Here is a 20,568-nt window from a genome sequence, read left to right as displayed (position 1 = left end):
CAGGGTTCAAGTCCCTGATTGGGCGTATAGGACTTTTCGTGGAGCCACAGCTTTTGCCGTTGAGCTATCGCTTGCTGAAATTTTCATCTAGATGCACAACATGTGTACTGGGCATGAGGACATGGCTGTACAGGCAGTCTTGTAGTCGTGGCCGAGTGGTTAAGGCGATGGACTTGAAGTCCATTGGGGTCTCCCTGCGCAGGTTCGAATCCTGCCGACTACGTCCAGGCAGTGCGCAGACCTTACTTTGCGATCTTCCATGATTGTTTGCAATTCCATTGTTTCTTGGGAAAAGGGATGTGCTGGAAGGGAAAGGCAAAACAGCAGCAGACGCCAGCTAGCTGCCCTGGGGGCCTTTCATTTTTAAAGACATATGACTGCGAATGAATGTGCAGCAGCTATCCCGTAGCTCGCCGTGATCGTATAGTGGTTAGTACTCTGCGTTGTGGCCGCAGCAACCCCGGTTCGAATCCGGGCCACGGCAGGTTTTTCAAGGTGACATTGGCGTTGCACTCTGTGTCGCCATCCTTAATCTCCAGCCTCCTTTTGGTGTAGGCTGTGCTACTGGAACGTCCTGAATGTTTCCTAAAGTGTGGAAGACTAGGGATTCGATATGAGCAACGTGACCTTTGATGCCAGCGTGCTGTGTGGATAAGCATTGATCAAGTCACGCTTCTAAGGCATGGAAGGAATCTTTTCAATTGTTAAGTCTCCATTCATTGCCACAACAACAGAGAGACCTTCTGCAGTTGCTTTTGATCCATTTAATGTCTCCTACATGACATGGAGTCCTATCTATTGTGTTGTACTGATGTCTACACCTACAACAACCATAAACCCAACCTCACAGTAATCTGTTGTGTTTTAGCAAAATCTACACCAACCATAAGCCTAAACCCCACCTCACGGTAAACTTTTGTGTACCGTAAAGGTCTACGCCGAACACAACCATTAACATTACCTATTTGGAAAGCCTTGCATTGGAGCCCGAATAACTCAGTCGGTAGAGCATCAGACCTTTAATCAGGGTCCAGGGTTCATGTCCCTGATTGGGCGTATAGGACTTTTCGTGGAGCCACAGCTTTTGCCGTTGAGCTATCGCTTGCTGAAATTTTCATCTAGATGCACAACATGTGTACTGGGCATGAGGACATGGCTGTACAGGCAGTCTTGTAGTCGTGGCCGAGTGGTTAAGGCGATGGACTTGAAATCCATTGGGGTCTCCCTGCGCAGGTTCGAATCCTGCCGACTACGTCCAGGCAGTGCGCAGACCTTAGTTTGCGACCTTCCATGATTGTTTGCAATTCTATTGTTTCTTGGGAAAAGGGATGTGCTAGAAGGGAAAAGCAAAACGGCAGCAGACGCCAGCTAGCTGCCCTGGGGGCCTTCCATTTTTAAAGAAATATGACTGAGAATGAAGGTGCAGTGGCTATCCTGTAGCTCGCCGTGATCGTATAGTGGTTAGTACTCTGCGTTGTGGCTGCAGCAACCCCGGTTCGAATCCGGGCCACGGCAGGTTTTTCAAGGTGACATTGGCGTTGCACTCTGTGTCGCCATCCTTAATCTCCAGCCTCCTTTTGGTGTAGGCTGTGCTACTGGAACGTCCTGAATGTTTCCTAAAGTGTGGAAGACTAGGGATTCGATATGAGCAACGCGACCTTTGATGCCAGCGTGCTGTGTGGATAAGCATTGATCAAGTCACGCTTCTAAGGCATGGAAGGAATCTTTTCAATTGCTAAGTCTCCATTCATTGCCACAACAACAGAGAGACCTTCTGCAGTTGCTTTTGATCCATTTAATGTCTCCTACATGACATGGAGTCCTATCTATTGTGTTGTACTGATGTCTACACCTACAACAACCATAAACCCAACCTCACAGTAATCTGTTGTGTTTTAGCAAAATCTACACCAACCCTAAGCCTAAACCCCACCTCACGGTAAACTTTTGTGTACCGTAAAGGTCTACGCCGAACACAACCATTAACATTACCTATTTGGAAAGCCTTGCATTGGAGCCCGAATAACTCAGTCGGTAGAGCATCAGACCTTTAATCAGGGTCCGGGGTTCAAGTCCCTGATTGGGCGTATAGGACTTTTCGTGGAGCCACAGCTTTTGCCGTTGAGCTATCGCTTGCTGAAATTTTCATCTAGATGCACAACATGTGTACTGGGCATGAGGACATGGCTGTACAGGCAGTCTTGTAGTCGTGGCCGAGTGGTTAAGGCGATGCACCTGAAATCCATTGGGGTCTCCCTGCGCAGGTTCGAATCCTGCCGACTACGTCCAGGCAGTGCGCAGACCTTAGTTTGCGACCTTCCATGATTGTTTGCAATTCCATTGTTTCTTGGGAAAAGGGATGTGCTAGAAGGGAAAAGCAAAACGGCAGCAGAAGCCAGCTAGCTGCCCTGGGGGCCTTCCATTTTTTAAGGCATATGGCAGAGAATGAATGTGCAGCGGCTATCCCGTAGCTCGCCGTGATCGTATAGTGGTTAGTACTCTGCGCTGTGGCCGCAACAACCCCGGTTCAAAGCCGGGTCACGGCAGGTTTTTCAAGGTGACATTGGCGTTGCACTCTGTGTCGCCATCCTTAATCTCCAGCCTCCTTTTGGTGTAGGCTGTGCTACTGGAACGTCCTGAATGTTTCCTAAAGTGTGGAAGACTAGGGATTCGATATGAGCAACGCGACCTTTGATGCCAGCGTGCTGTGTGGATAAGCATTGATCAAGTCACGCTTCTAAGGCATGGGAGGAATCTTTTCAATTGTTAAGTCTCCATTCATTGCCACAACAACAGAGAGACCTTCTGCAGTTGCTTTTGATCCATTTAATGTCTCCTACATGACATGGAGTCCTATCTATTGTGTTGTACTGATGTCTACACCTACAACAACCATAAACCCAACCTCACAGTAATCTGTTGTGTTTTAGCAAAATCTACACCAACCATAAGCCTAAACCCCACCTCACGGTAAACTTTTGTGTACCGTAAAGGTCTACGCCGAACACAACCATTAACATTACCTATTTGGAAAGCCTTGCATTGGAGCCCGAATAACTCAGTCGGTAGAGCATCAGACCTTTAATCAGGGTCCAGGGTTCAAGTCCCTGATTGGGCGTATAGGACTTTTCATGGAGAAACAGCTTTTGCCGTTGAGCTATCGCTTGCTGAAATTTTCATCTAGATGCACAACATGTGTACTGGGCATGAGGACATGGCTGTACAGGCAGTCTTGTAGTCGTGGCCGAGTGGTTAAGGCGATGGACTTGAAATCCATTGGGGTCTCCCTGCGCAGGTTCGAATCCTGCCGACTACGTCCAGGCAGTGCGCAGACCTTAGTTTGCGACCTTCCATGATTGTTTGCAATTCCATTGTTTCTTGGGAAAAGGGATGTGCTAGAAGGGAAAAGCAAAACGGCAGCAGACGCCAACTAGCTGCCCTGGGGGCCTTCCATTTTTAAAGACATATGACAGAGAATGAATGTGCAGCGGCTATCCCGTAGCTCGCCGTGATCGTATAGTGGTTAGTACTCTGCGTTGTGGCCGCAGCAACCCCGGTTCGAATCCGGGTCACGGCAGGTTTTTCAAGGTGACATTGGCGTTGCACTCTGTGTCGCCATCCTTAATCTCCAGCCTCCTTTTGGTGTAGGCTGTGCAACTGGAATATCCTGAATGTTTCCTAAAGTGTGGAAGACTAGGGATTCGATATGAGCAACGCGACCTTTGATGCCAGCGTGCTGTGTGGATAAGCATTGATCAAGTCACGCTTCTAAGGCATGGAAGGAATCTTTTCAATTGCTAAGTCTCCATTCATTGCCACAACAACAGAGAGACCTTCTGCAGTTGCTTTTGATCCATTTAATGTCTCCTACATGACATGGAGTCCTATCTATTGTGTTGTACTGATGTCTACACCTACAACAACCATAAACCCAACCTCACAGTAATCTGTTGTGTTTTAGCAAAATCTACACCAACCATAAGCCTAAACCCCACCTCACGGTAAACTTTTGTGTACCGTAAAGGTCTACGCCGAACACAACCATTAACATTACCTATTTGGAAAGCCTTGCATTGGAGCCCGAATAACTCAGTCGGTAGAGCATCAGACCTTTAATCAGAGGGTCCAGGGTTCAAGTCCCTGATTGGGCGTATAGGACTTTTCGTGGAGCCACAGCTTTTGCCGTTGAGCTATCGCTTGCTGAAATTTTTATCTAGATGCACAACATGTGTACTGGGCATGAGGACATGGCTGTACAGGCAGTCTTGTAGTCGTGGCCGAGTGGTTAAGGCGATGGACTTGAAATCCATTGGGGTCTCCCTGCGCAGGTTCGAATCCTGCCGACTACGTCCAGCAGTGAGCAGACCTTAGTTTGCGATCTTCCATGATTGTTTGCAATTCCATTGTTTCTTGGGAAAAGGGATGTGCTAGAAGGGAAAAGCAAAACGGCAGCAGATGCCAGCAAGCTGCCCTGTGGGCTTTCCATTTTTAAAGACATATGACAGAGAATGAATGAGCAGCGGCTTTCCCATAGCTCGCCGTGATCGTATAGTGGTTAGTACTCTGCGTTGTGGCCGCAGCAACCCCGGTTCGAATCCGGGTCACGGCAGGTTTTTCAAGGTGACATTGGCGTTGCACTCTGTGTCGCCATCCTTAATCTCCAGCCTCCTTTTAGTGCAGGCTGTGCTACTGGAACGTCCTGAATGTTTCCTAAAGTGTGGAAGACTAGGGATTTGATATGAGCAACGGGACCTTTGATGCCAGCGTGCTGTGTGGATAAGCACTGATCAAGTCACGCTTCTAAGGCATGGAAGGAATCTTTTCAATTGTTAAGTCTCCATTCATTGCCACAACAACAGAGAGACCTTCTGCAGTTGCTTTTGATCCATTTAATGTCTCCTACATGACATGGAGTCCTATCTATTGTGTTGTACTGATGTCTACACCTACAACAACCATAAACCCAACCTCACAGTAATCTGTTGTGTTTTAGCAAAATCTACACCAACCATAAGCCTAAACCCCACCTCACGGTAAACTTTTGTGTACCATAAAAGTCTGCGCCGAACACAACCATTAACATTACCTACTTGTAAAACCTTGCATTGCAGCCCGGATAACTCAGTCGGTAGAGCATCAGACTTTTAATCAGAGGGTCCAGGGTTCAAGTCCCTGATTGGGCGTATAGGACTTTTCGTGGAGCCACAGCTTTTGCCGTTGAGCTATCGCTTGCTGAAAGTTTCATCTGGATGCACAGGCAGGCAGTGCGCAGGACTTAGTTTGCGACCTTCCATGATTGTTTGCAATTCTATTGTTTCTTGGGAAAAGGTGATGTGCTGGAAGGGAAAAGCAAAACGGTAGCATTTGCCTGCTAGCTGCCCTGGGGGCTTTCCATTTTTAAAGACATATGACAGAGAATGAACGTCCAGCGGCTTTCCCGTAGCTCGCCGTGATAGTATAGTGGTTAGTACTCTGCGTTGTGGCCATTTAATGGAAGTTGCCCAGCCAGCAACGATATGTCGGGCCCAGATGGACTAACTACGGGTTCCATGGGAACTGTGTGGGCATGGGCTTTGGCTGGGTGAAATCAGAAGGTCCCATGTACGTTTTCTAGAATGAGTCCCACATAGGAAGCCCATATGAGCTTATAACATGGGCGCCATAAGGGACAGGCATGGGCCAATTGGGCATGGGTTTGATCTGGGAACACATATATGGGTCCTACATGGAATATTTATGGGCCAAGTCGGCATGGGTTTGATCTGGGAACACAAATATGGGTCCTACATGGCATATTTATGGGCCAACTGAGCATGGGTTTGAACTGGGGACCCACATATGGGTCCTGATTGACATATTTATGGGCCAAGTGGGCATGGGTTTGAACTGGGAATGCATATATACGTCCTGCATGGCATATTTATGGGCCAAGTGGGCATGGGTTTGAACTGGGAATGGATATATGGGTCCTGCATGGCATATTTATGAGCCAAGTGGGCATAGGTTTGATCTGGGAACACATTTATGGGTGCTGCGTGGCCTAATTATGGGCCAACTGAGCATGGGTTTGAACTGGGAATGCATATATGGGCCCTGCATGGAATATTTATGGGCCAAGTGGGCATGGGTTTGAACTGGGAACACAAATATGGGTCCTACATGGCATATTTATGGGCCAACTGGGCATGGGTTTGAACTGGGAATGCACATATGGGTCCTGCATGACATATGTATGGGCCAACTGGGCATGGGTTTGAACTGGGAATGCATATATGGGTCCTGCATGGCATATTTATGGGCCAACTGGGCATGGGTTTGAACTGGGAATGCATATATGGGTCCTGCATGGCATATTTATGGGCCAAGTGGGCATGGGTTTGAACTGAGAACACAAATATGGGTCGTACATGGCATATTTATGAGCAAAGTGGCATTGGGTTTGAACTGGAAAAGCACTGGGGGAAGGGCTGCTCTTGGGCCCGTAAGGCCCTTGGCTCCACACCCTGCCTGTCCCAGGCGGCTGGCTGCATGGTGTTGTCAGCGGTTGCCATTTTCGGCCCGATGGGGCCTGCCCATGCAGCTGTGAGGGGCTCTTGCGGGGGGCTTTTTTCTTCCACCACCTGGGTGGAAGCATGTCCATCTCTGTGGTGTGGTGGTAGGGAACATGTGCCGTGGGGTTGCTGCTGCTGGCCAGGGTACTGGGTTTCCTGGCCTTCCTGGGATACGTACAGAAGTATAGAGTTATGACAGTCCCGTGTTTCATTTAAATTTTTTATAGCTGTTATGCATTGATTAATCATCATTCATTATTAGTGTTCTAATAAAGTTCAGGTTAGTTATAATGTGTTGATGGCCATCATTTCAATCTGTATGTCCTGGCGAGTGACGCTAGGGGACGATTAGTGAGCAATACGTGAGCCGCAGGAGGTTTCACGCATTCATGAAGAAGTCACACTGCCAGCACTGAAACATTGTTCACAGTATCTTCTCAATGTCTGTGTTTGTTCATATTACAGATTGTGCAGCGTGACAACAATAAAAACAATATTATGGTGCCACCAGAAATCTCCGCCTGTTCTGTGTGCAACATACTGTTACGCTTGCACTATCACACATAACTGAACACGCTTCACCCCTCATTTTCAGCATGGTGACACTATCACTGCGTCCCCTGGTAAACATGTAAAGGCAAGGCACGTTTATTTGTATAGCACAATTCATGATACAAAACAATTCAAAGTGCTTTACATAAAACATTACAAGCATTAAAGTGCAGAAAAAGCATTAAAAAGTAAAATAATAAAGAGCATAATTTCTGTGAGTGTAAACCGTGTACATTGATGGCTACTGTTATTTAGCTTTTCTTTTGCGTGTGTGTGTGTGTGCTATTGTCATGATCACCAGCAATCTAGTGGCTGAAGATCACATAGGACTACAAATCTGCTGGTAAATGGACTACAAGAACCAGTCATGCTTTACACACACATCTGGTTCCAGATCCTGAGGGATTTCATACACACAGCTGATGCTGCTTAAGTACTGATTACACACACATATATACAGCTCACTTTGAGACACTCATTTCTGAGTCTTGTTATCTGTTTAATGACATTACAACGTGGTTTCCTTTGTCTTGTTTTTCTGTGTTTTTGATCCTCGCCTTGTTTATTTGTTATTGTGTTTTCTGCAAGCCTTGTGACCATTTGCCTGTCTTTTGACTACAATTCTGGATTGCCCTTATACATCTGTTAGCCATTGTATTGACCACTGCTTGCCTGACCATTTTAATAAACCTGCATGTGGATCCGCATCTCTGTTGTCAGTGTCACATTCCTGGTTTCAGATATAAATCTGTGGACTCGTGCATGAGTGTACAAACTTTTTGTGCCATGTTTGTTGTTTACTGTATTATGAGTGTGTTTTGTGTTGTATTTTTTTGGAGTTTTTTTTAAATATATTTTTTAGTTTACGTGTAAGTTGTGACATTGCTTTATAAAAATAAGTTTTGTTGTTCAATTTAATATATTTCTTGGAGTCCAACACATCAAGTGTCTTGTATTTATCTTCCTTTTAATTTTTTTTCTTAGACTGTTTCCCTAAACCATTTGGCATGGTTGAGCTTAAATAGGCCTTTTATAAATTGCCCAGTTAGGATAAACATAAGTTGCTTACAGAGCCCACTTCAAGCCCATTTGGGCATCCATGGTTGAATCCTGGTGAAAGCCCACTTTAAACCCCTTTAGGCAGGTGGGGCCCAAATGGGTCTGACATGAATTACACAGATAAGACCCTTACAGATCCCACCTAAAACCCATCGGGCATCATGGCTGGCCCCCATGTGAATCCCAAGTGCAAGCCCATTTAAAACCTTTTTAGGTGGGGTCCAACTGGGTCTTTCATGAATTGCCCGGTTAAGACACTCATAAGATTCTCAAAGATCCCACTTAAAACCCATCTAGGCATCCACGGCTGGCCACCATGTAGATCCCGGGTGGAAACCCACTTAAAACCCCTTTGGGCAGGTGGGGCCCAAATGGGTTTGGCATGAATAGCCCAGTTAGTACCATTACAGTTCCCACTTTTAGTACGTCTGGGCTTCCCCCGGCTGGCCCCAATGTGGTTCCCGGGTGCAAGCCCATAATGGGGCCCACATTTGATGCCCATGAAGCCCTCATTTGGGCCCCACATGTCATTGCTGGCTGGGACAGAGACAGAGATCAAGGCTGTCGTCATAGAGGCCAAGAAGGAGTTGTCCGAATTCTGTCACAGAGGACGTTTCTGGGAGTTTGGAAAAAATTGTGACCTATTAGACTCTACTAATCCTCTTGCCAAGTTTGTAACTCTGTTATGCTTCTCTGATTTGATAAATCTGGCTTCAAATTAAACATCTGCACATATTTAGATATAAATATAAATTATTGCTTGTTGTTTTGACCTTATTTATGATCCTTGTTTTAGGATGATTGCGGAGATGCAGTCAAGGGGGTTGGTGATTAATAACTTACCTTCAGTCCTCCCAGAATCAGCTCGATCTACTATATCTTCTGTGCCTCAAAGCTCTGGAGGTGCAGAAAGTCCATTGTAGCCTCCAAATGAGCCCTTATCTGACAAGAGCTCTGGAGAGTACTACCAGAGGTACAGTTTCAAATCGGCATTCCCAGAAATTAAATGTACACTGTGGAAATGATTTCTCTTTAATATACAAAGTCATTTTGCTCACCTGCTTTTCTATTTCAGCACTGGTGGACCGATGTTTACCTCTTCCGTGAGGGTGGAAGTGGTCAAAAAAGGCTTATACAATAAGCACTCCATTGACCACTCCCTTCTAACAGGATTTAATAAATACCTTTACACTGATCTAGGATATAAAAACAGCAAACAAGTAGTAAGTCCATTAACCACTTATGCCTAGTTCAGACTGCGTGATTTTAGCCCCGATTTTGGCTAGCCGACAGGTTTTGAGAAATCGCCGACAAATACCTGAAATCACAGGCAAATCGCTGCTCTTGCACGTGAGTGACAATCACACAGTATGAACTTTCAAAGACGCGATCTGAGAGAATCGCCGATGAGTCGCCGATGCCTGTGAGATATTTGGCATGCTAAATATCTGGAGCTGTCGGAAAGTTTTGACTGAAAATAGCATCAGTGATCGCCTACAGCCAATGAGAGAGCAGCATTCACTTGTGCGTGCGTGTGTGTGTGTATACCTGCTGCAGGCCACCGGGAGGCTGGGAGAGAAGTTAAAAGCGCTCTTTTTCGGTTTATTTGGACCCACGAAATGGAGGAAAAACTAGTGGAGGTTTGACAGGACTCAGGAGCAACTGTGTCTGTTTGACGTTTAATACAAAAAGAAATTAGTTTATTATCAACGTTGAGGAGAAATGGCTAATTCCCTTTAAAACCCAGGTGAGCAAAAATGTACATGTTCTTCCCCATTAAAGGCTTCTTTCTCATTATGTAGTTAATAACAAAAGATATACTAAGTGTTTTTGGCTGTGAGACGTAGTTTGGACGAAGTTGTCGGCGATTCTTCCTATAGTAAAGTCATGCAATGTGAAAGTCCCTGTCACCGATCCATCTTGCAGTGTAAACAAAGCAGCGACGAAGCGCAAGCCCAGATAGTCATGCAGTGTGAAAACATCTGTGACATGACTACTTTGAAAATCATGCAGTCTGAACTCTGCATTAAACTCTGCGTGCCCAGTACCAGGGACAAAATGACGTCATCAGGAGAATAACTATAGATTTAAGAGGTCTGCCTGCATCAATAACACCATATGACCTACTGGGTGAAAGCTAAGAATGTCTATTTTCAACTGATACACATCACTTTGATATTTGTTGTACTGTACCAAAATTATTTACACTTAATTTACACTATCTCAAGCCCCCCTATTTTGTATTGTTCAGTATGCATATTTTTCACATCGCTAATATAAGACACAGATTGGCAAGTAATACATCAAATTAAAGCTCTCATTCCCAATAATAATAATCCATTGCTATTTTTATTGATTTACAATCACATATCCAACAGTCTTCGAATGAATCATCAAGTATAAACTCGTTTTTTGTAAACATACAAGAGAAATTATTGCTTATTTGCTCTGTGAGCTGCCGGAGATAGCACAGATAGGTAAACAAGTTACATCATCTTTTACCTTAGGTTGTCCTCTGCAAAATGAGTCTATTTTCAGCATTTCTGAGGAAGTGTGCATCAGTAAACCCCTGCTGTGTCTTGTAAGTGCCAAACGCAACAAATTAGGGTCAAGATATTCCAAAATTTGGGAAAATATGATAGCTTCAACCTATCCAGATGTGCTACATATAATTGAAGATGAGATTCTCGGCTTTACACTGATGTATCGCAAGCCTTGATCAGCCAATCAGTGACTGAGATATTGCATGACCAACGGGAAGAGAGGTGTCCAAAACAAGAGTGCGTAAAAGTCACAGGTCAGACGCACAATACCTCAGCATGCAGACTTGTTACAAATGGCTTCTAAAAAAGGAAACGAACCTCAGAAAAAGTTTTTTTTGTTGGGGCAGAGGAAGTTTTGGAGGAATTAGATCGAGAGGATTCAGACTCTGAAAGCGACTCAAGTTTTGATTCGATAAGGGAAGCTGCTTTTGTTGATGGAAAGGATTATGATCTGGACAAGTAAATGTTTACCCAATCCAAATGTTTTTATATACATATTAATATATTATATACAATATATTTAATTGTATCATAATGTATTGTTCATGATTGCGCTTGCTAGATGCTTTTTTTTCCTCTATCGCACACTGCGCCTCGTGCGCTGGCTATTGTTGTTGTTTGTGTTCGTCACAACTGAAATAGTGAGAAACGAGTGTCCAGATGTTTACTAGCTTATATTATATAAGCTAACACATGCATACACCTATGTTTGTTTGTGTTGCAGTTGTAGTTCATCAAATAAAGATGATAATGATGAATGGATTCCTTGAACGAGGGACAGGCAAACAAGCCCCTCAACTTCAACATGCACACCTCGGCCCAGCACAACTCCCACCACTTCCCCCACTGCAACCCCCACTACATCTGGGCAGAGAAGGCGCAGGGGCAGAGGTAGAGCTAGAGGCAGAGCTGGATCATCAGCACGGGGGAGTGGATCTCAGCAGGCTGCTGCTGCTGCTTCTGGTGAGGAAAGTTGGCATAATATATCAGAGGCAGATGAGGAACCAGCAGTAATAGCCTTTGCCCCAAAACGTACACCAGGGCCTCAGCTGGTCACTACGTCAAGCTACTCGCCACTTGAGCTTTCTCCACATCTGTCGTGGACACAAAAATAAGAAACACAAATGAACATGCTGCACAAAGGTCTAATGCTGGCAAAAAGTTCCTGTGGATACCGCTCACCGTCAAATACTTCATTTATATTGGAATTCTACTATACATGGGACTGAAAAAAAATCAAAGACATTAGTAGACTACTGGGAAAGGTTGGACATTTACAAATTTCCCTTTCCACAATTTGCTCTCACGGGCTCATTATCGGTCCATATCTTGGAACCTTAATCTGTCTAACCTAAAGGACGATGAAGCTAATCAACAAAAAAGGGAACCCCAGACTACGACAGACTCTGCAAAATAAAACCGCTGTGTACGGACATTGTTTCAGCATGCCAAACCAACTTTCATCCCCTCAAGCAGATGGCTGTTGATGAACGTATGGTTGCCTCTAAGGCCAGGATTAGTTTGAAGCAATATATGAAGGACAAGCCGACAAAGTGGGGATACAAACTATTTGTCCGTGCTGATTCAATTTGTGGATATACCTGGAACTTTTTTGCATATGAAGGAAAATCCACCTCTGTATCTTGAAAAGGCTTGAGCTATGAGTCGGTCAAACAACTTTTAGATTTCTCAATTCTAGGACAGGGATATCAGGTATTTACGGACAATTTTCATACCAGCCCAGCCCTCCTAAGTAATTTACTTTTGAAAAACACCCAGGCATGTGGAACCATACGCCAAAACAGACAAGGCTTTCCGAAAACTAAAATCAATGACCTAGGCAAAACGGCTAAAAAAGGGGACATTTGGTGGATTAGGGATGAAAAGATACTGTTTGTGAAATGGATGGACACCAGGGAGGTCACCATGTGTTCAACAATTCACAAATCGTACAGTGAACCGACGGGTGAAGAATGATGAAGGGAACTGGAGAAGTAAACAGATTCCTGTTCCTACAGTGGTGCTGGAGTACAACAAATACATAGGTGGTGTTGACTACTCTGATGCAATGATTGGTTATTACAATATTCTCCATAAAACCAGAAAATGGTACAAGACCTTCTTCTTACATTTTATTGACATTGCTGTCGTAAACATTATTCACAGGGAGCTTTCAAATCTCCAAAACAAAACCCCTCTGACACAAAAAAAGTTCAGAGAAAATCTAATCATGGAAACGATCAAAGACACCATAGAGCAGTGGTTCCCAACCTGGGGTCCACAAGAGTTAACAAGGGGGGCGCAGGAGAGGATAAGTGTTGAGGTAGGAATAAAAATGCTCCACTATTATATAGGGCTGTAAAATTTATTGAAAATCCGATTTCGATTTCAAACAATTATAATAAAAGCATTAATCGAGATAAAGATTATTGCATCATATATCGCCCCCTTTCCAGTTGTACACGTGTTGCTCTTAAAAGCGCGGAAGAGCGCGTACTTATGTGTGTGTGCAGCACGCACACTCAGTCAGAAGCATACGGCCGGTCAGCTTTCGCAAACTAAGACGAGCAGAGGAGCGCAGACATCTAAAGTCATCTTAACGCGAGCGCTTTAATGGTCAAATAGGTGTCAACGCGGTGTTTAGTTATTATTTTTTATTAACCCTCATTTGTGTAATAAACAAACGAGTTGAGGATCAAAAGACACGTGAAAGAGAAACCAAAGAGACAACGAGAAATATTCTTGCTGCCGCCTGTTTTTATGATTATTAATCAAACAACGAGAAAAATCCCTCACTTGTCTTGACTAAAGGACTGCTGTAGCTAAAGTGTTATTCTTACAGTGAAGATGCTTAAAGCAGTTTGTTTAATATTTTTATTCTGTTGTATTTATTTCTCTTTCCTTTGCAGGGTGGAAAAAAAACTGTATATATACACTTGAAGTCAGAATTATTAACCCTCCTGAATATTAGCAACCCTTTTCCTCCCAATTTCTGTTTCATGGAGAGAAGTTTTTTTTTAAAACTTATTAATAGTTTTAATATCTCGTTTTTAATTACTGATTTCTTTTATCTTTGCTATGATGACAGTACATAATATTTAACAAGATATTTTTCAAAATACAAGCATTCAGATTAAAGTGCAGTTCAAAGGGTTAATTAGGGTAATAAGGCAAGTCATGGTATAACAGTAGTTTCTTCAGCAGACAATCAAAAATATATATTGCTTAAGGGGGCTAATAATATTGACCTTAAATTGGTTTCAAAATATTTAAACCTGCTTTTATTCTAGCTAAAATAAAAAAATAAGCCTAGAAGAAAAAATATTATAGGAAATACTGTTAAAATTCCTTGTTCTGTTAAACATAATTTGGGAAATATTTATAAAAAAAATATTTCCCAGGAGCGCTTATAATTTTGACTTTAACGTGAATATGATTTTTCCCAAAATTAAGCAGCCCTACTATTATATATGTATTTTTAAGTACCAAATATATATATATATATATATATATATATATATATATATATATATATATATATATATATATATATATATATATATATATAAAGAAAAAGGTTCGGAACCACTGCCATAGAGCCGTCCTCAGCAGCTGCACCACCCCAAACGTGCCTGCCTGGCTACCTTGGAACAGATGCCACAACTAACAGAAAACTCTGTGTGATATGTACACTGGAGGACAAGAAAGTCAAAACTCCAGTTTACTGTAAGAAGTGCAATGTTGCACTTTGTTTTGTGTTGACCAGGAACTGCTTCGAGTGCTGGCACGTAGAGGGACACTCCAGCTAATTTATTTATTTATTTAAAAAAGTTTTTTTTGCTCCCTTGTCCTGTAGACAAGGTTTCTTTTTTTGCCACGGAGTTTTTCCCCTTCCAAACAAGATTTTTTTTGCCACTAAGGTTTTTAAATTTTTTTTTTTGAAGGATATGTTTGCACAGTTATTTATTTATTTGTTATTATTCGAGCGCTGGCACACAGAGGGACATTCCAGCAAATTTTTTATTGTGTTTTTGTTCTGTAAAAACTTTTTTTTTTTTTTTTGCCATGGAGGAGTTTTTTCCCCTCCGAACAAGGTTTTGTTTTTGCCACAAAGGTGTTTTATTGTTTTTGAAGGATTATGTTTGCACAGTTTATTATTATTATTTACAAATTGACACTTTATTTTTACTAGTCATTTTTTGTTAGAATTTCAGTTAAATGTTTGTACATTGTATTACATTTTAACTTGTTTTTTTTTTTTAGAAATATTGATTGTTGCACTTTACATTTGCACAATATTTATATTATATTTATGGTGTGAAGATTGTTTGATAATTGAAAAATAAAAGGAAAAAAGTACTACTGTGTCATTTGCTTTTTTTGATATAGTGTTATGATTTTGATGTGTTTATCAAGAAGTAAAATTATGATATCTGTGATAAAAAGCCTTTTAAAATCTTGCTTTTTTTTCTTTTGACAGGTAAGAAACTTGGTGATTTGAATTACAGAAAAGTTGTGATTTCCCACCCTTCGTTTGAACTAACATAATTATTGCATACTACATGATAAAAACAAAAATCTTTTTTTTAGTGTCTCCTGACAAATGCTGGTAACAATCAAAACAATCTGCAGTTTGATGGAGCATACAGGGCCTGAGTTATACACTTTCTAAATCAGGCTTTATAACAAAAAAACAAAAGTGGTTTGTGTTGAGGTGGTTCAGCATAGGACAGACAACATGTATAATAATAATATTCATCACTTACAGCAGTTCTTTTTGTAATTTCAAAGGGTTTTTTGTAAAATGACATTGAGATATTGCATTTATTGTACTGTATGAGGGCATGGGGAGACTTCAAAAATAGGTAGGCAGAAATAAAAAAAAGGTATTTTTCCTCCTTGCAGTTGGAATAGAATAACTCCTACATACAATATTATAAAGAAAAAAATTCCTGTGTTTGCTGACACCTGCTGGAAAGAAATAAGACTATTTTTAGGGTGCTGGATCATGCCTGAGTTACACATTTCCAAACTTCAGTTTATAAAAAAAAGTGCCTTTTTTGTATGTTTATTATAACACAGACAATATTTAAAACAATTGTTTTCAATTTCAACTGTATTTTATGAAATTTCAAAGGGTTTCCTTCAAAATGATACCAAACTTTTGTATTTACACCTCAGCAAGTGGGTATGGGAAGCTTTATAAATCGGAAGGCCAAATTCAGGCGGAATTACCCCAAATAGCCCCAGAGCTTAACTGGTTAAACAAGTGAAAGTATAAATGTAAAAACTTGTGTATGGGTATTGTTTTATGCAGTACAGTTTATCTTAATGTGAAATGAGTCCTTTCAGGTGGAAACAGTGTCCAGGTTCTTGCATTACATGGACCCCACTGAGCCAAACTTGATGTTTGTTCGGCAGGTGGAGAAAGTGCGAGAGTACTTTAACATCTTGTCAGATACAAAGCTCTCAAAATGGACAGTGTTCAACTACTCGAAGAGTCTCAAGAGGTCAGTAATGTGGAACCACCACAAGCGTGCCATGTACATGTTAACTAATCATGTCAGCTGTGCTGTGTTCTGACTGTAACAAACCCATTTTTTCTCTCTTTTCAAGGTTCATGAAATACATTATTACCTCCACGGACATTCACCACAACAATCCATCTCTGTTCCAGGACTGTAAGAGTTTTATGGATGTGCTGTATGGGATACAGAGTGGCATGTCCAAAATAGTGAGCATGAAGGTCACAGCAAAAAAAATCTGAGTTTGGTTGTGGCAAAGAAATTTTGCCAAAGGACTGCCTTGCTGTTTTGGTGGCTGCATTTAAAGATTTCCAGGCCGTGATATGCAAAATGCAGGGCCCAGGAGCCATTACAGGGGACTGTTTGACTAAAAATGAACGGCTGCTTGTCCTATACTACCTGGAGGCTGTTATCATGCTGAAGCTAGTCCAGCGGCCTGGAATTGTGACACACATGACTGTAAGTGTTTGTTTTTCCCTAAATTGTCTTCTTTGTTCTTATATGCTTCATCGATGTGCAAAACTGTCTGTTTGCAGGTTGAGGATTGGGAGGGGAGAAGCTGGATAGAGAATGGTGTCTGTGTTGCAGTGAAGGAACACAAAGTACTGTTGTCACACGAACAGGAACTTGTAAGTTTATATTGTCTTTTATATCATAACAGCAATAATTATGTTGTATCAAAGTCAGATTTATTTTTGACCTTTCTTTAACTAGTGGTTCGACTTGTACTTCAATGAGGTGCGGCCAGTAATGCTGCAAGAAAACCGCACCAGCGATGATGTGGCAGCTGATTCATTTTTTGTGTCAAGTAGTGGGAGATTAATTTATAATCCCTCCAATGACTTAAAAAGACTACATGACAAGTAAGCAACATTACACCTGTCTTTAACTCTTCATGTTCATCCGTCCACTTTTTGCCTTCTTACGATGCCTTGTGTTTCAGATACAGTCTCCCCAGTGTGACGTGTGGCGATGCCCAGAGAGCATTTGAGGCAGCAGCACAAAACCTGTCAGATGTGGAGAGAAATGTGGCAGCTGAAGGAAACTACATGAGGAGAGCATTTTCAGATCTATTTCTGGCTCTAAGTGTGCTAGATCAGCTCGCTGGGAAAACACCGTAAGCATCTAACAACTGAGATGATCCTTATTTGTAAATTTGCAACCCACAGCCTTGCCTTTCATTGCTTCAAAATTAATTTTTGTGTGATCTTATAGAAAAAGGTCCAGTAGAGCTTCCAGCTGTGAGACAAGGGTGGACGAACAGACGGCCTACAAAACTCTTGAGCAGTTCTGTCCAGTGACTCTGGAGGGGCCTTCTCCAAAAAGGGCACGCAGGACTAAGCTGTGTGGCTCAGAACATGAGAGGCACTGCTATGACCGCTGACGTAGCGAGCAGCTCAAGCTGCGTGAACTGCATGCTCTCGGTGAGTATACAGATGATTAATGACACAAACAGGGGAATTGAGTGAGAATAGCCGAATACTGATGTGTTTTGTGTTTCTAGAACACTTTGCTGGACAGCAGCCACCAGAGTCCAAAATAAGCCGCTGGATGGACAAACAAGGGTGGACGTCAAACGTCCCACAGGCTGCAGTGGTTCTGAAGCAGTGGAAACCTGTTGCCAGGTTGGACTTGGTCATCGACAGCAGCTTTGTGAAAAAAATTATTTAGTCTCAACGCTGGAAAGGACTGACTGTCAGGCCCGTCCCTGACAAGGGCGATGGTGTTTTCACCAAAAGACCCTTTCAGATCGGGGAGGTTGTCTGTGAATACCACAGCGAGCTGGTTAGCCATGAAGATGGGATGGCAATTGCTTCGACAAGCGCCATCAGAGCTGGCCATTTGTTTTTTATAAGAACAAGCAACATGAAGCCATGTGCATTGACGCACATGAAGAAAGTTGCCAGTGCCATCCGTCACTCCAGCAAAAGAGCCAATATTCGGCCCAGGCTGTATGTCCTTAATGATAGAGACATCATTCTCTTCATTGCTACAAAAGACATTTTGAGTAATGAGGAGTTATTCTACGATTATGGCTCAAAGAGGAGATCTTTTGCTGGGAAAGGGCTGGAATTGGACTGGATGTAAAACAACATCTTTCCATCCCCCATACTCACTCACTTCTAACATGTCCATCTCCAAGTTTCCACCTGTGGCCATGTTCTCTCCTCTCTCTCTCTGGACAACCATCACTGCTCTTCTCACCCTGGAGAACTCTTTCTGCACTGCCAAGCAACAACATTGCTCTCCAAATAGAGACTTGGCTGTAATAGGCTGAATGTGTGGGCCTTACAAACCATTCACCTTTAATTCCAGAGAACTGTATTTTCTCTTACTGACTTGTTTTTTGCTTTTTTTTGCTCATAAGTTTTCTTTACGCAACAGTGAGAGTGTGAGTAGGCTACTCCATATTCTCTCCTCTCTGTCTGGATTCTGTACAACACATGTGGAATTACAGCCTGGTAAGTACGCTCAAACTGCGCTTAACCCTCCCTTACACCCATCTTTAAGTTTCAACCAAATTATTGTGCACTTTTTGGTTGTCGTCTTCTTTTTGTTTCAGATTACCAAGGCTTTTAAGGTCAGCAAACATGAACCTCACTGCTGAGAATTAACCTGGCATCTTAATTCTTCATTACCTATGTTGTCTCTATGTTGTTTGATTAATGTTCAGATTTTGTTCATTTGTTTGCACTTGTATGTACTGGAAGTTGTTTATTTTCTTTAGTGTTGTTATTACTTGATATTACTATTATATATACAGTCTTCTACTGTGCCGTTATTTCACATTCTTATTAAAAAGTTGCAGAAATGACCCAGAGTCACAAAGTTCTGTTTCAGTGGATTCATATTATGCTTTTTAAACAAATTTTTATTAAATAAAAGTAATAAAATAACTAAGACACAGTGTTTGGCATATGTTTAACAAATCATTCCAACTATTTCATTTGAAAATGTGTAATACTTTAAAAGAAAAAAGAAATACACTTCATTATTTAAAACATATGAAGCTTTTTCAGATAAGTGCAACACAAGTGCAACACTTGAAAATGACATGATAGCTAAAAAAAATAAGGAAAAAAAAGGAAAATGACCGAGAAAAGTCATTTTCCTTTTTCCATGTGATCAGCCGAGACAAAAAAGAAGGAATCCACAAATATCCACAATATCCTGGAAAAAACACTGAAATAATGGTCTCTGTATGAGAGCTGCTCTTTGAAGAGAATAAGGCAGCTAGCCTAATTAAAAAAAGATAGTTACAGTCAAATACAATAATAATTTGTTTTAGCAAAGAGAAAAAAGTCAATCTATTTTGGACGGAATTCAATGTAAAATGTAAGACATTATTTATAAAGACAGACCGGCCTATAGAATTATTTTTGGAGTGTTTGAACATGAATGGCAGCTGTTGTTTTTGATCTAACAGCAGCAAAACTACATGCTGAACGCTGTGAGCTTGCGTCAGGATAATGATGATACATGAGCCAACTTTTTTTTTTTTCCTTTTTCAAAACAAACAGAGCAATAAAAAATGGGTTACGTGTCAAAGATCAACAGGCTCCAAACATGTAAACAATAAAAGCACCACAATGAAATTAAAACAAGACTTTTCTTCTCAACCATTTACCCCAGTATGCAGAAATGTTATAGGCTTGTTATCTCAAGTTAAATGTCAGTACTTCCATGTCATACACCTCTTTAACAATATCATACCATTCGCCTACAGATGGAGGATCTTCCTTGAGCTATTTCTTTGTAATGGCCTTTTTGCTAGTTGTTAGTAGTGTGTTAAGAAGATACACATCATTTTTGGTATTTCTGCAGAGTAAATTCTCAGGTACATAGTTTTAAAATTACATTAATCCCATAATTAGATTTATATCTATTTAAATCTTGTGTATAATATTACAGTTCCAAAATATTTTGAAATGATCTGCCAATACATTTCCACATTTTCTCCATCATTCACCATATTTTGATCTCTAGTTTAAAAGTATTTTATTTTAGATGTCATAAAGAACTTGATTACATTTTCTAAATAAATTCCCTCTATGAATTAATTGTGATCATCTGTGTTTCCCAAATAGTTAACCATTCCTCATTTGCTATTATTATATTGGCTTCTCCTTCCCATTTCTGTCTGATACACATCGTTGAGTGTTTCTATGTTAATGTCAGACAGGAATAAATTCTTGATACTAGTTTTTTTATTAATCTTTTTTTTGTAAGCATCTATAAATACCTGCACTCCTGTTGTTTTTATGTCTTCTGAATCTCTTATGCTTTTATTGAAGTAGTGTCTAACTTGAAGGTAATGGAAAAAGTCTTGTTTATCCA

At 41.5% G+C, this 20,568-nt stretch overlaps 1 protein-coding gene and 7 non-coding genes across 12 annotated transcripts in view; all 8 read left to right on the top strand.

Annotated features, from left to right (window-relative positions):
• LOC141381662 (uncharacterized) overlaps positions 1-18,995 on the top strand; it is a 53,033-nt gene extending 34,038 nt beyond the window's left edge. The window contains exons 5-12 of one of the 5 annotated variants that reach the window (XR_012402218.1): positions 8,959-9,135; positions 16,322-16,689; positions 16,767-16,859; positions 16,945-17,093; positions 17,174-17,347; positions 17,446-17,654; positions 17,735-18,692; positions 18,794-18,995. Coding sequence is in view for 2 of the 5 variants with exons in the window: in XM_073947658.1 (XP_073803759.1) it covers positions 16,561-16,689; positions 16,767-16,859; positions 16,945-17,093; positions 17,174-17,347; positions 17,446-17,614 (714 nt within the window). In the remaining 3 variants the exon portion in view is untranslated. Of the gene's footprint in view, positions 1-8,958; positions 9,136-14,712; positions 16,690-16,766; positions 16,860-16,944; positions 17,094-17,173; positions 17,348-17,445; positions 17,655-17,734 lie in introns of those variants that run through there. The other 4 variants (XR_012402220.1, XM_073947658.1, XR_012402219.1 and 1 more) reach the window with 4 other exon arrangements.
• On the top strand, positions 142-223 carry trnas-uga (transfer RNA serine (anticodon UGA)). The gene has a single exon. It is a non-coding gene; the product is annotated as a tRNA-Ser (tRNA).
• trnas-uga (transfer RNA serine (anticodon UGA)) lies at positions 1,173-1,254 on the top strand. Its single transcript has one exon. It is a non-coding gene; the product is annotated as a tRNA-Ser (tRNA).
• On the top strand, positions 2,204-2,285 carry trnas-uga (transfer RNA serine (anticodon UGA)). Its single transcript has one exon. It is a non-coding gene; the product is annotated as a tRNA-Ser (tRNA).
• On the top strand, positions 3,235-3,316 carry trnas-uga (transfer RNA serine (anticodon UGA)). Its single transcript has one exon. It is a non-coding gene; the product is annotated as a tRNA-Ser (tRNA).
• Positions 3,506-3,577, top strand: trnah-gug (transfer RNA histidin (anticodon GUG)). The gene has a single exon. It is a non-coding gene; the product is annotated as a tRNA-His (tRNA).
• trnas-uga (transfer RNA serine (anticodon UGA)) lies at positions 4,268-4,349 on the top strand. The gene has a single exon. It is a non-coding gene; the product is annotated as a tRNA-Ser (tRNA).
• Positions 4,538-4,609, top strand: trnah-gug (transfer RNA histidin (anticodon GUG)). The gene has a single exon. It is a non-coding gene; the product is annotated as a tRNA-His (tRNA).
• Positions 18,996-20,568: the final 1,573 nt, after the last annotated feature.

Source organism: Danio rerio, chromosome 4 (genome assembly GCF_049306965.1).
Source record: "Danio rerio strain Tuebingen ecotype United States chromosome 4, GRCz12tu, whole genome shotgun sequence".
NCBI lineage: Eukaryota > Metazoa > Chordata > Actinopteri > Cypriniformes > Danionidae > Danio > Danio rerio.
This window is presented reverse-complemented; position numbering and strand designations above follow the sequence as displayed.